Raw genomic sequence first — 15722 nt, 5'->3', positions numbered from 1 at the left:
GGGATGAATTTGTTACACAAAGGTAACAATAACTAAAGGATGGAGGGGGGGGCTTCAACTTTGCATATTTTAGCAGCTTAGCAAAATGAGCATCAGTGCCACCGAATTAATGCGTGTTCCTTGTTTTATATTGAGAAGCTATACTCAGCTCCAGATCCAGAGACCCTGAGTGTAGTGAAAATAGATTCTTGTCTTCTGCCTTAGGGCACCTAAACGTGTCTTTTCAGATTTGGTGATGGCTAGGTCTATGATCATTCAAGCGCTTCAAATTACATCAGGATGAAAAGGGGAAGGAGGTACATGGGAAATGAAAAAAAGAAAGAAAATGATATTCATTCTTCCCCCTTATCTACCTTTTACATCAGTGCGTGCAGATCAGGCTTGGAATAGGTAATGAGCTCAGGCCCCCGTTCTGCCACATGTGTAGGTGGAGCTGGGAGTCGTGTCTGTCATCCAGGTGCCGCAGCATCTTATAGAAGAGCAGTTTAACACTTAGAGAAGCCTTTATGTTTTCTCTCATATCAGTCTGGAGAGGCTCCTCATCATCACTTCACAACATGTACTGCTTTGTGAAATGTGACATGTCTTGTGTTCTAGTGCCACGCTTGTGTGGCCCCAGAGGTCGTCTCACCATGATGTGTCACGAATACAAACACACACACGCAGGTACACAAGCTGACGGAGCGCAGGTGAAGCTTACACACACACAAACTCCCAGTCAATCACAGATACAAACACGTGGGAGCACTTAAACACGCATGGCAGGCCAAGGTTAGCAGGGGTCAGCAGGTCATCATGAGGGGAGAAGGAGGGCGGGGGGGGGGGGGGGGCTGAGGAGGAGATGAAGGCAATGGTTTATAGTACCGCAGCCATATGAACACATCACAGGAAATCTGAAAGGCCATTAAAACGCCCGCTTTTATGGGTGTAATAATCCCTCTCCTCTGCCTGGGAGTCCAGCCACAGCTCCAATGACCATCCGGATTAAGTGGGAGGTCTGACAGGAGGCAGGCTATCAGCTAATGCAGGGGAGCTCTGAGAGCCCAACAGGACCACAAACATCACATCATGCCAGGACTGTTCATACGAGTCACACAGAGGCATTTGCTACGGAGCTGAACACACGCAGCGAGCTCGGGTAGTGTTTTGACAACGACGCAGCGTTTTATCACCCAACTGTTAGAATATGTGAATGTGAAATTATACGATGACCAAGAGGTTGGAGTGTCAGCTGTAATTTGAGGCTGTTCAGGCACATCAAATGAACAGGCAAGGCATACAGCCTCTTTTTTTTTTTTTTTCACTTGTACCCCCCTGACACACCTCCTCATTTCAGCTTGCCAGAAGTTTTTTGACAGCTTAAGATAATGTTCAATAAGTGTTTTCATTTTTTATCTCAAATGAAAATTCTTTACAGCGCGGTGACTTCTAAAAGTCTTCGGCCCATCAAGATCAGCAGACTGTTGATATGTTATCGTCAAGCTTCTCTTTCCGGGCTATTAAATTCTATTTTGTTCTGTCTCTATCTCTGAGTATTCAGCTGTGACAAGTCTCGGTTGACGTCATAGTCATTACATTGTTTTAAAGTAATCAGAGCACAGAGTCCAAACTAAATGTCTCTTTTCACAGACTCATGGAGCTCGCCGTGGAGATTAAGACACCGCTCGGTTTAGGTAGAACTTCAAACCGCCTTTATTTATTTATTATCTACAAAGGGTGAACACAGTAATATCCTGTGAAGCTTTTATTTTTTTGTGTCATATTTTGACTGCAAAGAAAGACTTTGCTTTGCTGTTGTTTGTGCAGAGTTATATATTAAAGTGGAAAAGACAAGTTTTTTGCTTTATAGGGACAGCTTACCCCAAAATCAAAAACACATGTTTCTTCCTCTTACCTGTAGTGCTGTTTATCAATCGAGATTGTTTTTGTGTGAGTTGCAGAGTGTTGGAGATATCAGCCTTCTCTCCAATATAATGGAACTAGATGGCATTCAGCTTGTGGTGCTCAAAGCATCAAAAACACATTTGCAAAACTCAACAGCAATGTCTCTTTCCAGCAATCTTGACCTGGTTACTCAAGATAGTCCACAGACCTTGATGTGAGCATGTAGGAACTATTTTCTTTCTACCAAACTACACCCACCAACTGTATCACCGTGCTCATGCTCATGATGGCACAAGATGTAAACAATAATGGCGTCCTCCTCTGCTGAGCTGTAACAGTAGCTAGTTCAGTGGTGCTACGTGAGCTAGCAGTAGATGCACATTTCCTTTTGTGCGGTGATATGGTTGGTGGGTATAGTTCAGTAGAAAGAAAATAGTTCCTACAAGGTCTGTGAATTATCTTGAGTAACCAGGTCATGATTTCTGGAAAGAGACATTGCTGTTGAGTTTTTCAAAATTATTTTTGGCACTTTGAGCACCACAAGCTGAGTGCCATCTAGTTCCATTACATTCTAGAGAAGGTAGATGTCCCCATGGCCAATATCTCCAACACTCTGCAACTCACACCAGAAAAAAATAGATAAACTGCATTACAGGTTAGCGGAAAATATGTCTTTCTGATTCTGGGTGAACCGTCCCTTTATCATTATGAAGTTGATTGCACAATGTAGTGGCTATCGAATAATGACAACATCACTGTTTAGATTGGTTCCCTACAAGCCTTGCTTTCACTGTGCAATTCTGTCTGCCACCAGGTACGATACCCTAGGACAACAGCGGTTTGATTTACAGCACAAAAGTAGTGCCAAACATTGTGCAACCAAAACAGGAAGAGGGTAGCGCTATTTTTCCCCAATAGCTATCAATAACTATCCCCAGTTACCACAGAGTATCAGTGTAGTACAATCTTTGCAGTTACTATTCCCAGTAGTGGAGCTAGCCGAACAACAACAACAACAACAACAACAAGGAGCAAAAAAAGAGCTCCGTTGCTAGGTTCTGAGGAAAATGCAAAGTAATCTGACTGTCTTTGCAACAGAGGTGCCGACAATAATAGCTAGCTAGAGTTAAAGAGTTGTCTGTGGTCAGATTTTCAACAAAAAGATGTATATCGATAGCTTCTGGTTTTATTAATTATGAGTTTTGGGAGTAACGCGTTAAAAAGTAATGAATTTATAATTGTACTACTGCCATCTTGAACATGGCAGACAAACATAGCCTTTCTCCAAATTTTGTCTTGGTTATGATCTAATGTCGACTTTACTGCAGCACAATGAATGACGTAAATTAATCAGTGTTATGCTGCATTCACATATGGATTCAGGCAGATGTTAGATGGCAGACAAACAACAGCTTCTGAAAGGGAAAAACAATCAGTGAGAAGGAACGGCAGGATGGCAAAAGAAAACTTGTTTTGTACATAGTCACTCCAGAGCGCACTCTGACACAAACTGGACTGTTTGTAAATTTGGAGCACTGAAGGACTGTACGGTTCGGTTATTCAGAGCACCACACTCTTGGAGCAACTCTGGGTAGAGTGTAATCTGGGCTAAATTATTTCCTCTCTATTATTTTATACACAAAGTATATATATATATAGATTTTTTTTTTTTTTTTTCTCACACAAAGTATATTTAAAAAAAGACTATTCAAACTGACTTTTGTTGCTTTACATTACAGCCTGTTGAGACTAGAGCCAATATGGGCCAATCAAAGATATATTAGGTGGATATATGCGCCAATATGAGAGCATTTTGTACAGAATATATACTTAGGAAACTAAGCTTTGGGTGATTTAATAATGGGGTAATTAAGTAGTTTGTCAAGCAGAGTGCGCTCTGACTCCATTCTTTACACGCAGAGCTGTGCAGCCAGCTCATGTAACCTTAGTGCAGCACGCTCACAGCTGATCAGACACCAGTGGTGCGGAGTCTAGCAGTCTCCCCATGACAAGTTGTCAGTTAGTTTGTGAAATACATATTGGGAAGTTAATACACAATGACCCCATCATTTTCCCCTTTCAATATAACTAAGACAACATTATCACTGACAACCGCTGTGTCACTCATACTTACCAGCTATCATATGATATGTTAGCGAGGTAGCTAACGTTAGCCAGCTGTACTTTGCTGTACAGTCTGTAGCAGATTGAAAGGTAAACATTGGAGCATCTTTCTGCAGCTCAGCAGCTGACAGTGTAGTGGTGGTTTGAGTCTGCTGAGTGTTGACTTCATGCTACATTGTTATCAAGTTGAGACGCAGTACTGGAAAGGAAATAAACTTCCTCATCTTTTTCTCAACGTGACATCAAGGTTAGCATAACATAACTTGTTTATTATTTAAGCTAACTAGCTAGCCATGTAGCTCCTTTGTCAGCAGAGTGGATGCTAATGTGTGAGCATGTATTCACACCACACTTTTGTTTTGTACAGGGCTCGCAGAACAAACAAACAATCCCAGGTGTTGCATTTACAAAAGTTTAAATTTAAAGTCTGGTTTTCACTGCTGAAAGATGCTTAAGCAGAATGTTTAAAGCAGAACATGGTCACTGTATTAAAACATTGCTGCCATGTTCAACTCCTGACTGGGCAACAGCAAAACACGAGTTACTGTGTGTGGCCATTAATGTTTTACTTTAAACAGTGAAATACGCTGAAGAGGACTTGATTGATAAGCAAGAAAAAAAAACATGTTTCTGATTAGAGTTCAGTTCATTGAAGAAAAAAAATGTTTAAACTAGGACCAGAGCTGTGGCATCATAATGGTTTAGGAAGTTACATTCACTCAAATACTGTTGTACAATTAAAAGATACGTGTACTTTATTCAAGTATTTCCATTGTCTGCTACTTTATACTTGTAGTCCACTATTTCAGGTGGAAGTATTGTGCTTTAAACTCCACTACATTTATGTCACAGCGATAGTTGCAGATCAATTTTATATGTAAAATATATGATCAGTTAAAATCAATAGATATCTCTACATCTTAAAAATGCCCTGCTTAAATAAAATGTTTTTTTCTCTGTCACCTACAGAGGGCTGAAAAGCTATATGATCAGGCAGTATGGGATTACTTCTCCAAAGCAAAGATAGGCCCCAGTTGTAGTAAATCCAGTCATGTATTTATTTGTAGAATTTGTTGACAGTGTATAATCATTTTTAATATTATTCAATAAAGTTATTTGTTTAAGAGAGCAACCTTCTGAGCACCTTTGCAAGGACATATCGGTGCAAAACTGGTGCACAATTCACATAGAAAAGGTCTATTTTCGTTCCAGCTCAAAAATTCATTAAACAATATCATTAATCTGTGAATTTTCCCCTCTAAAGTCAGTGTGAGTTTCAAAGATCCCATGTTGGTCGGTCACAAGTCGAGACTGAAATAAAATGAAAATAAAAATACATATCTATTGTGTTTCATTGTTTCACGTCTTACTTTTTATTCAATTGTCTTGCCTCACGCTGTGCCACAGCAACACTAAAATAGCTATGTGTGCATAATAAGAGAACTGAAGCAGATATTTAAAATAACTCTGCCGTACTGCATATCAGTAACTCGGCCTCTTCTCCAGAGCCTTTGTGTTCCACTGTCTTGCAGGTTAACTTCTATCACAGCGGTGCCTGGATAGTGTGACGTGTGTGGTTGTGTTGCTGCTGTGGTGTCAAATGCCTCCTGCTGATTCTGTTATCATTAGTCATTAGTCAAACTGAGCTTGAAGTGCCTGTGCTGTCACCTAAATACATGGTCATTAATTAGCATAACAATGGCTTCACTCTGACAGACACAAGCCTGTGTGTGTGTGTGTGTGTGTGTGTGTGTGTGTGTGTGTCTGTGTGGCAAAGTGTGATTTGTGATATTGATTGAGTGATTGATTGATTGATTGTGGGCTGGGAGACGACGGCGTGGGGCCGAGGTCCCTCCCAACGCTGCTTTGCAGCTTTAATTAAAAGTAATGCTGAAGTTTCTTTCCGCACCTACTAATTACTTTAAATATGCAGTAATTGTTAAAGTAATTCAGTTACTTTTGGGAGAACTAATTGGTAACCGTATCTAATTACAAATTTTAGTTACATGTCTTGCACAACACTATTCATTATAGAGCTATTGTATTGTACAGGTGTTATAAGGTGAACCACCTACAATTTTCAAACAGAATTCAGGCAGGTTGCCACCCACAAAAAACATCTGTAATGATTACAGCGCTACTCCAGATTGAAAACATAGCAGCACAGCACTCAGGAAACATTATAAACTGGATCTGACTACATTGCATCACACAGTGCCCAGTAAGCCTCAGTACAAACAGAGCAGGGTAACCTTGTAGCCCTCACCACATTGAGCAGCAGAAACGAAGCTCAGATCACTCCCTCCGACTCCACAGCTCAGGGCAAGACTTCAAAGCCAGCATGCAGCCCAAAGTTGAGCAGCAGTGGTAGAAATTGTTCAAAGGAATGTAGCCTGTTTACTATTGACTTTGCAACAATTACCCAAGCATATGTGTGTGTAATTAGATAAGGCAGCCAGTTGTTCTCTAATGCGGCAAATCAAATTAACTAAAGATGCCACATTGATTTCTTTGTGTTCCCTAAATTATTCATCTTCACTTGCACTGAACCAGCCAGCCAGCCACCAAAGAGCTTTTCTAACTCCTCCACGCCACCCGCTCCCTTGCTCCCTGCACACGCCGATTGCTTTGTGAGATCTATGCAAGTACCTTTTCAATATTTTTTTTTGCCGTAACAATTCAGCAAATTGACCCTCCTGAAAAGAGAGCATTTTCAGTGTTATGGAAATGCCCGGAATTCCCATTAACGGAGATTGCTCTGACCGCCATCATTGTTGTCATGTGCGTGCATGTATATGTGTGTGAGAAAGAGATGGGGGGGAGAAAATTTGCTTGCACGATTGTGTGTGTGTGTGTGTGTGTGTGTGTGTGTATGACAGCATACACAAGAGCGCTGTGAGAATTCATGAAGCACGCAGGCTGCAGACAACCACGTCTCAGGCTGCTCCATTGACGTCCTGTTCTCTGGCATGTTGCACACAGGGAGATCAATATGACCTTACCTCCACCACCCACTCCTTTGAAACTTAATTACTGATATTCAGCTACAAAGTCATCATAGTCTGGCTGTCAATATTCATTGGGGATCATTACGGGCCTAATAAAAGAGGTTATTTACGGGCTGCTCTGCTGACACCGGCCCAGGTCCAGGGATTCAGCTCCAGCCATCTCAATTTGCTTTACCTCTCTCTCCCTCTCCCTCTCCCTCACCTCTCCCAGGAGCACTGACCTGAAAAAGAAAAATTGACAGCAGAGAAACGAACAGGAGAGAGGATGGAGGGTGAATTCTTCTGGCATGGCTTTTAATTCTCTTGGCCGTGTTTGGAGGTTTTTCAGCCCATGCCAGAAAAACACTGTAGGCGCCATATCCCTAAATCCCGAACTAAATTTGAACTTTGCTTGCCACTGACATCGCGAGCGGACCACAAAGGGATATTTCATGACATTTAGAGAAATGTCGCGCAGATCCTTTCCTCCTCAGAACAACAACACAGTTTTAACTTCATGGCTCCGACATCAATTACACTGTGTTTTTTTTTTTTTTTTTTACAAGGCCACAGTGCTATTCTTCAGGTTCTTTCACGGAAAGTCATTTCATCAGTACCAAAAGCAATAGCAATGGGCTGCAGAACTCCCACTCCTGACATTGTGTGGCAACGAGGCAACATGGAGTTGTGTGATTGTGGGAGATTGCTATATGTTAATTCATTCAATAAATCAATAGCTTCACTGTAATTGAAATGGTTGGCCATCCGGTGTTGAGGGAACGTGTCAAAAACCTGAAAAGTGGAACAGTGAACTCTGTAGATCGAAAGAGGTACTGCACCCGGAAAATCTCCCCCTCTCCCTCTCCCTCTCCCTATCTTTCTCTCTGTCTTTGTCTCACCCAGTCTCACACACTCTCTCACATATTTTTTGTCTCTCACTTTCAGTTTCACACACACACACACACACACACACACACACAAACATCCTTATATCCAAGCGCACACACGCGCCTCTGCAGTTCCCTCTTAGTGTCTTGATTAATATGGTCCACTTTACATCAGTACACTGGATGCCAATGCACACTGTGCTGCCTTCCCTGAGCAATTAGCGGAGGGGCTCCACCAGCGTTGGATTATCAACAACAAGATGCCTCCTGACGCGAGCCCTAAAGCCTGCTGACTTATTCATATGTGTTTACTTTAAAAGCCTCTGCCCTGGTTTTTGTGTGGTGGGCTGCATCAGAACTGAATTAAGAACAACATCTGGGGTGAGAGGATGGTGGTGGGGAGGGGGGGGGGACAGACAGACAGACAGACACATTATGCCCACAGAGAGGTGGCTGAAAGAGGAGAGGGACAGAGAGACAGGGCCGCGCTGCATGGAGATCTTTTTGTGCAAGTAAAGATGTGAGTGGACTGGGAAAATAAATTGAAAAGGAGATAGCAATGTCAATTGATGCAGCTGCAAAAAGAGTAATACATACCACACCACACACACCTTGATCAATTATTAACTGCAGCCTGTTAGTCATTGTTGTTAGTTTGTGCTTTCACTGTTGTGGGTTTCACCAAAGCAAGATCAATAAATTCTCCAGTGGTGGCTGAACCCCTTTCACACCAAAATATAAGCTGTGACTGTTGTGTTTTCTTTTTAGTATTTTTATGTGCTTCATATTCCCACATGAATGTGAGCGCATGAATAATTAAATGCACTGTCAGAATCTCATTTAACACTCTGTCACGTCTGTCTCTTCTCTTTCCGCAGGGATCCCAACAAACCGGTTCCCCAAGACACCAAGTTCATCCACACCAAGGCCAACCGCTTCGAAGAGGTGGCCTGGTCCAAGTATAACCCCCAGGACCAGCTGTACCTGCATATCGGCCTGAAGCCACGAGTGCGCGACCACTACCGCGCCACCAAAGTGGCCTTCTGGAAACACCTAGTGCCCCACCTGTACAACCTCCACGACATGTTCCACTACACCTCCACCACCACCAAAGTGCCCCCGCCAGAGACCACCCAGAACACCTTGTCCACCAAGAGGCCCAACGGGAAGACCTCCTGGCCGTTCAACACCAAGCGGCCTCCCATGTCCCCGGCGTACAACAGCGAGGACAAAGACTCTTGGAGCGAAGATGAGGAGCCGGGGCCACTGGTGGTGGAGAACCCGCGGGATTACTCCACAGAGCTCAGTGTCACTATCGCTGTGGGGGCCTCGCTGCTGTTCCTCAATGTGCTAGCTTTCGCAGCCCTCTACTACCGCAAGGACAAGCGGAGGCAGGACTCTGGCCATGGGCAGCCCAGCCCGCAACGCCAGACCACCTCCAACGACATTGGCCACCATGCGCCCGAGGAGGAGATCATGTCGCTGCAGATGAACCAGACGCACCATGAGTGCGAGGCGGGGAACAGCAACGAGGGGGCACTACGCTTGGCCTCGTTGCCTGATTACACACTCACTCTGCGGCGCTCTCCGGACGACATTCCCCTCATGACCCCCAACACCATCACCATGATCCCCAATTCCCTGGTGGGCATGCCCAACCTGCACCCCTACAACACCTTCACAACTGGCTTCAACTCCACCGGCCTGCCGCACTCCCACTCAACCACCCGCGTATAGCTTTAAGGAGGCCAGGGGCAGCCGGCGCAGGCGGGGGAGGAGGAGGCGGCGGTGGCGTTGGTGGAGGAGGAGCGGGAGGATGAACGAACGGAGGAGAGGATTGTGTTTTATAAATATCACAGGGAGGGGGAGGGCTGCGAGGGGGAGGGGAGGGGAAGGGCATGAGTCGGATTAAAACGTGAAGAGATTTAACTAGACTTTTACTACGAGGAGAGTTGCTGAGAGCTCTCTGTGGATGTCAAGTTGTGCAGAGCTGCCAAAATCAAACTGCTTCCCTTCTCCCGATCGGGGGAGGGGGTCTTTCTGCAGTGTTTTTTTCTAAAATAATCATTTTAAAAGCCTTTTTAAGCAGACTGAGGAGATATCAACACTTATCTTGAATTCATAACAAAAACAAAGAGAAGTGCTTTTTATTTCCCATCCCTTCCTCCTGCGGGAGACACATCTCGAACAATGGCCTCTACGTCAGTATTCGCGAAATGTTTTTAATTGCTTCTTTGTTTTGTTTTACGTTTCAATGCCTTACAAAGCTTGTTCTTTTTTTGTCATTATTTTTATTCCCTGAGACTATTCCACGTGGAGTGTGTTACAAGGCAATGAGACTCAAAGATGAGAGACTGAATCCAGGATGGGAACCTAGAGGATATGCAGATGTAGAGATTTTTAAAAACCCATTTTGGGCAACTCATTTTTTTTCTTTCTGTTGCATACCAACACAACAGCCACACAAATGGTGTTATCTTTTTTTTTTTTCTTTTTTTTTTATCGTATAGAAATGATTTGTCTGGGACAGCTCTTGCCGGGAGACGAGAAAGGCAGAGATAAATACTATGTTACTGTGATTGTTTTGTTAAGAAAAAAAGTGCATCTTTTACAGCCAATTTATCTGTTAAGCTATCTGATATTATCTCCACAAAGTGTGCACGTACACATGCTGCTTAGAGCACCTGTGTGTTTGTGTGCATGTGAAAACGATTTCTCGTTCCCTGCGCGCAAGCGTGGTTAAGAGGCTGAGATAAAGGAAGAGACACATTGTCGCAACTTGCAAAAGCAAGAGTGGCAAGCGAGTGGGTCTGTATGTGTGTGATTGAGAGTGTGTGAGAGGATGTGTGTGTGCGAGTGTGTGTGTGTGTGTGTGTGTGTGTGTGTGTGTGTGTGTGTGTCCGTGCACCTGTTTTTTTGTTTGTAGGTTGTATAATGTGTTTTTTTGGGGGGGGTGGGGGCTGAGTACTTTCTCATGTTGTTGATTTTGGTTCACCACCAGTAGTGTTTCTGCTGCGTCTCTGGGTGTCTGTCTTTGCGAAATAGCACTTTTGTTATTTTCAAAGTTATATATGTCTAATTTTGCTTAAAGATTACAAAATAAATCTATTATTTTACGTGTAAGAGAAAAAAAAATAGCTAAAGATTCAACTGAACTAACTGACATGATTCCATTGACTTTGTAAGAGTTCCTCTTCAAAAGCAGACAGTGGCCTGTTTGCACTGAATAAACCTACATCAGTGCACACTTGTATTTCTTTGAATATATATATAAATATGGGCATACATACATATATGTATAGGGCTTCTATGGAGATATCGCTCCCACTTACAAAACAATTTAAAACAATGTTCAGACTGCAAAAGCACCAACACGAATAATTTCCATGTATTGTTGTTGTCATTTGAAACATCCTAAGCCAAGACTTCTCTAGGTGTCTTTGTAAGAGCTCTATATGTATATTTATGTATAAAATATTTAATATTTATTTATGTATACCAGATGCATACATGCTGATTGTGCCATGTGCCAAATTAAAACTGTAAAAAAATGAAGAATATAAAGTTTCACAAAACTTTTTTTCTCTCTTGATCAAAGTTCTTTTCCTCCCTTTTATGACTTTTTATTATTTCCATTTTGAATGAGTTAAAAAAGAAACATTCTTGCAGCAAGTGCAAGTCTCCCCCCCAGGACTTCCTCTCTACCTCCCTCTTCCTCTCTCCTCCTCCTCCTCCCTCTCTCCTTTTCTCTCGCTGAAACCTTTGAGAAAAACAGGCTAACAGCTTGGGGCCTATCTGCGTGCATAACTCCAGATTTTACTGTAATTCATGCAAAGTAGTGCTGCAGCAATGGGAGATTGTGAAAAGATTGCCTTGATGTACTCACATTGCATCCTATTATATGTTATTCTCGGGGAGAAAACTGGAGTTATTGATTCTGCGAGTAAAACTGACAATTTTCATTAAGTATCTTGGCGTCGCACACATTGTCTCCTGCACTATACAGCCAAGCGCCGTGATGCGACCTGACCAGTGATCCTGGATCAGTGTCGCAATTCTTAGATAGTTCATGCACATATTTTTATGAAGTATTCCATTACAACTTCCCCTGGTATTTAATGATTGGAGACGCAGCAGAGCGAGAAGCACAGTCTGGTCAGCTCATCACCGATCCTGCCAGTAGCAGAAAGAGAGAAGGGGTTATTTGAGGGAAATTGCTCCGAGTCTGATCTATATGAGTCATCTTGTTTTTGCTCATCCTGCCTTATATGGGGCTCACCTCCTAATCAGCCACCGTCTTCATCCGAGCTGCTGCCACTAAGAGAGAAATGTGGAGCTGTCTCACACATACAGAAACATTTAATAATGTCTCTGTGCTTATGTAAGGAGCAGGCTATGCAAATAGTCAAACGGTTTCAGTAGCAATAATATCAGAGGCAGCTTGTTGTCTGGCATGAGATGAACAAACATTATGGCATTATGATGAGCCAGAAAATGTTTAAAATGCTCCTGACTGCGAAATGGATGCGAACCTGTCTTATTAGAGTGTGTCCTTAAAGATTTGAGTCACCCAAATTACTCTAAAACATGTTTTTTTATGTGGAATCGAGCAATGCAGAAAGGTTTGGTTTTTATTTTGGAAGATTTTTAGAAACTAGGCACTTTCTGCAGCCACCTTAACACAGTGAAAGGAGATGGAGTTTCATTTGTGGTGCTCACAGCATTGAAATATGACATTTAGAAACATGTTACATCTATTTCCTGGAAAAAAAGGTCCTTTCTAAAACACATTCCTCTATGAGCAAGTTCAACTGGTTTTAGGGACTTTTTCTTTGGTAGAAAGTTTCAATAAAAACTATTCACAGCGAGGTCTGTGGATTATTCAGAGTCACAGGAACAGATTCAGAGAAGACAGATTGTTGAATTCTTTAAAGATACACTATGTAGGATTTTTCTAAAAACAATGTATAGACTCAGAAATAATCCCTCTAAATCGTCACTTATGACCCGAAGTGTTTGGTGTTGTATTTATCTGCAGTGTCTGCCATCTGCCTGTATTTTCGTCTTGTCTTGTTTTCTGTGTTTGGGACGTTTGTGGGCGTGTACCCCCACAGTGCTCAGGTGAGGTCAAGGTACCTAGGTACCGTAAGCAGCAGGCATCTAAGGGACACAGCGCTGGAAAAATTCAAATATAGCGAGGCGAAACGCCAAATAAAAGTGAATCTGAGACTCTTACTTTCACTGTTTTCACACAGTAGCCAACAATTCTGCATAGCATACCTTTAAAGCTGTTATTAAGTAATATAAGTATGCTAGCAATGGTTGAAATGACTCATCATATGTGTCATAGGGGCAAACCTACCTCCGATTCTGCAGTCCCTCTCAGTTCTTAAGAGCATTTTAGCATCTTTTAGCTCTTTGTTTTGGTGTACGGCCTCCAACTTCAACCTTTTTGGTTCCTTTCACTGCTCTCAGTGTCATTTTGAGATGCAGCAGACAGTTGGTTTAAGCAAAAAAAACCGCCACTAATTCACTATGCGCTACCTGTCCAACAGCAAACAGCAGACAGACAGAATTAGCGAGCAGCTGGTGAGCATAGTGCAGCATTTAGCAGCTAAGAGACAGATATTTCCCTCAGGAGTTAGGGCAGAGCAAAGTAAAGCTAAAATGAGAGGGAAAATTGGACTTACATTCATCAGGTGGCCAGAAACACGACTGAAAATGAAAGGTGCTTGTGGGGATGTAAATAAGCAACTGTTCACCAACAAGTTCACCTTATCAAGTTAAGTTGATGTCAGTGTTGTGTGGCCAAAATCAGTCAGGTTTAAATGTTTTTTTTAATGCTGTTAGCACCACAAATATCTCATGCATCATTCCATTTATTATCTATTCATTATTTAGTAGAAGCAAGGCCTTCAGATGCGGCTGCTTATTTTTTTATTTTTATTTTTTTCAAAATATATTTTGCCTTTTATTTATTGTGTTTTGTTTTGTTTTTTTGTCTTTTGCTATTTGGGTGACCCATACCTTTAAGAGAGGATATGAATCAAATGAAAGTAGTCCCCTGGTCTGATCCGTCTGCAGTGTTGGGAGGTCAGTTTCCATTGGCTCCAACACACACACACGCAGTGGCACAGGGCTAAAATTGAGTGGAGGAGTTGAGAGTGAAGTATCAAAGGGAAGAAATGTCATGGGAGGGCAACTTGTTTTTTGCCATGTAATTTTCCCATATGCTGTTAAAGCAGAGCAGATGTCACTGAGTATTGGCAGGGGTAGACCTGGCAGCCTTGGGGACACGGTTTGGGATACATGGCCCTGTGAAGAGTCACATAATTAAGTGGCGGACCAAAGGGGAAGACCATGGAAAGTGCAGTGGTGAGAGAAAACGGGGTCAGACTCCTTCAGCAATCAGACACCTGAAGGCTGGATGAAAATTAGTCCAAACTTCCTATGACGAGAATCACCACCAGTAGAGAAATGGGACAGTTACGAGCGAGACACTTTTCCACAGTCGAGATTTGTTTGCAGTTCAGCGAGTGTGTTTCCAAAGTGACATCATTCAAGGATTGGCTGGAATACCCCGATGGGGTTTGTGACTGCCTCGACAGCACGGAAGACAAACCCAGCCTAGGAAATGGATGTGCCAAATTACACAGTGCCACCCGCTGGGAGAGAGCTGCAGGTGTGAGTGTGTGTGTGTGTGTGTGTGTGTGTGCAGAAATTGAGGATTTTATTTCTACCGCAGTGAACGTGTTGTTACCTATATTTCCTCTCACCCTCTCCCTCACCCTCATCTCTCTCTTCCTGTGTCTCATTCGTCTTTGCTCTCTCCTTCCTCTTTCATGCAGGGCTTTTTTTTTTTTCATGCTGCCTCACACAAAATGCAATCTGAGCGGCTCTACCTCTGTCTCACACGGACACGACTTGCCCATTTTCTCTCTCTTCTACTTTGTAAGTGCCATAATGGTGACTGCTCGTTCATTTCCCATCATTTAAGGTGTAATTTTCTTGAGTTACTATGTTTCTCTGCTGACTAAGACGCTAATTGACATTACTTATTGGGAAGCAGAGTAGAAACCAGTCACTGAAGCAAAACTCTTGTAGCTTAAATTGAAATGGCCTGTTTTTCTCCAAGGGGAAATCATTCTGCATTCTGTCAAAACATCAATAATCTATTATTTCCATGTGAAAAACACACTCTTGACAATTTTCTTTTGTACCCACAGAGCATAGAGAAATCACTGGCATATTTTCAGGTTTTCCCCAGCAAGGACCACCATGCACTGGAGTTTTTTCTTTTTTTTTCAGGGTGGCATCCAACCCAGATATTGTAACACATTTTTCACTAGAAACTAGGACTGAAATCAACAAAAACCAACGGTGTTTGAGCCCAAATACATCATGAAAAATCTCTGTCATCTCAGTGTCATTGTACAGATTACTAAAGATGCCCTGTTACTTCTATGTTTATGTCCATAGAATGTATTTATAATCTCGCAAACTGGAGTAATCAAAAATAAAATATCTATTCTTTCTGTATCTTATTGTGGTTCTCATGAATATAGAACATAACATTCATTTTCAGTGGGCGTGAGACCAGGGACTTGGTGCTGATAGTAGTGTTTTGTATATTTTTCATTCCACAAAATGATTAATGAGAGAGCATCGCAATCCAAGAGAGCATCTCTGTAAATGCTGTATTTGAGTGCTCTGTTCCTCCCAAAAAAAAAAAAAAAAAGCATCACACAGTTTTTGCATTAAAGGATAAGGCCGGCATATTTAATCTTTTATTGTATTATCAACAAATCCCACCAACAGGCCTAAACCAACAATGAATTTA

At 42.4% G+C, this 15722-nt stretch overlaps 1 protein-coding gene across 2 annotated transcripts in view; it reads left to right on the top strand.

The window, feature by feature from the left end:
• Nucleotides 1-15381, top strand: part of nlgn3a (neuroligin 3a) — a 152133-nt gene extending 136752 nt beyond the window's left edge. For both annotated transcript variants that reach the window (XM_049586098.1, XM_049586097.1), the window contains one exon: nt 8761-15381. In XM_049586098.1, coding sequence (XP_049442055.1) covers nt 8761-9619 — 859 coding nt within the window. In that variant the 3' untranslated portion in view covers nt 9620-15381. The remainder of the gene's footprint in view (nt 1-8760) is intronic.
• Nucleotides 15382-15722: the final 341 nt, after the last annotated feature.

The sequence above is a fragment of the Epinephelus fuscoguttatus genome, linkage group LG9, assembly GCF_011397635.1.
Source record: "Epinephelus fuscoguttatus linkage group LG9, E.fuscoguttatus.final_Chr_v1".
In the NCBI taxonomy this organism is placed as follows: Eukaryota; Metazoa; Chordata; class Actinopteri; order Perciformes; family Serranidae; genus Epinephelus; species Epinephelus fuscoguttatus.
This window is presented reverse-complemented; position numbering and strand designations above follow the sequence as displayed.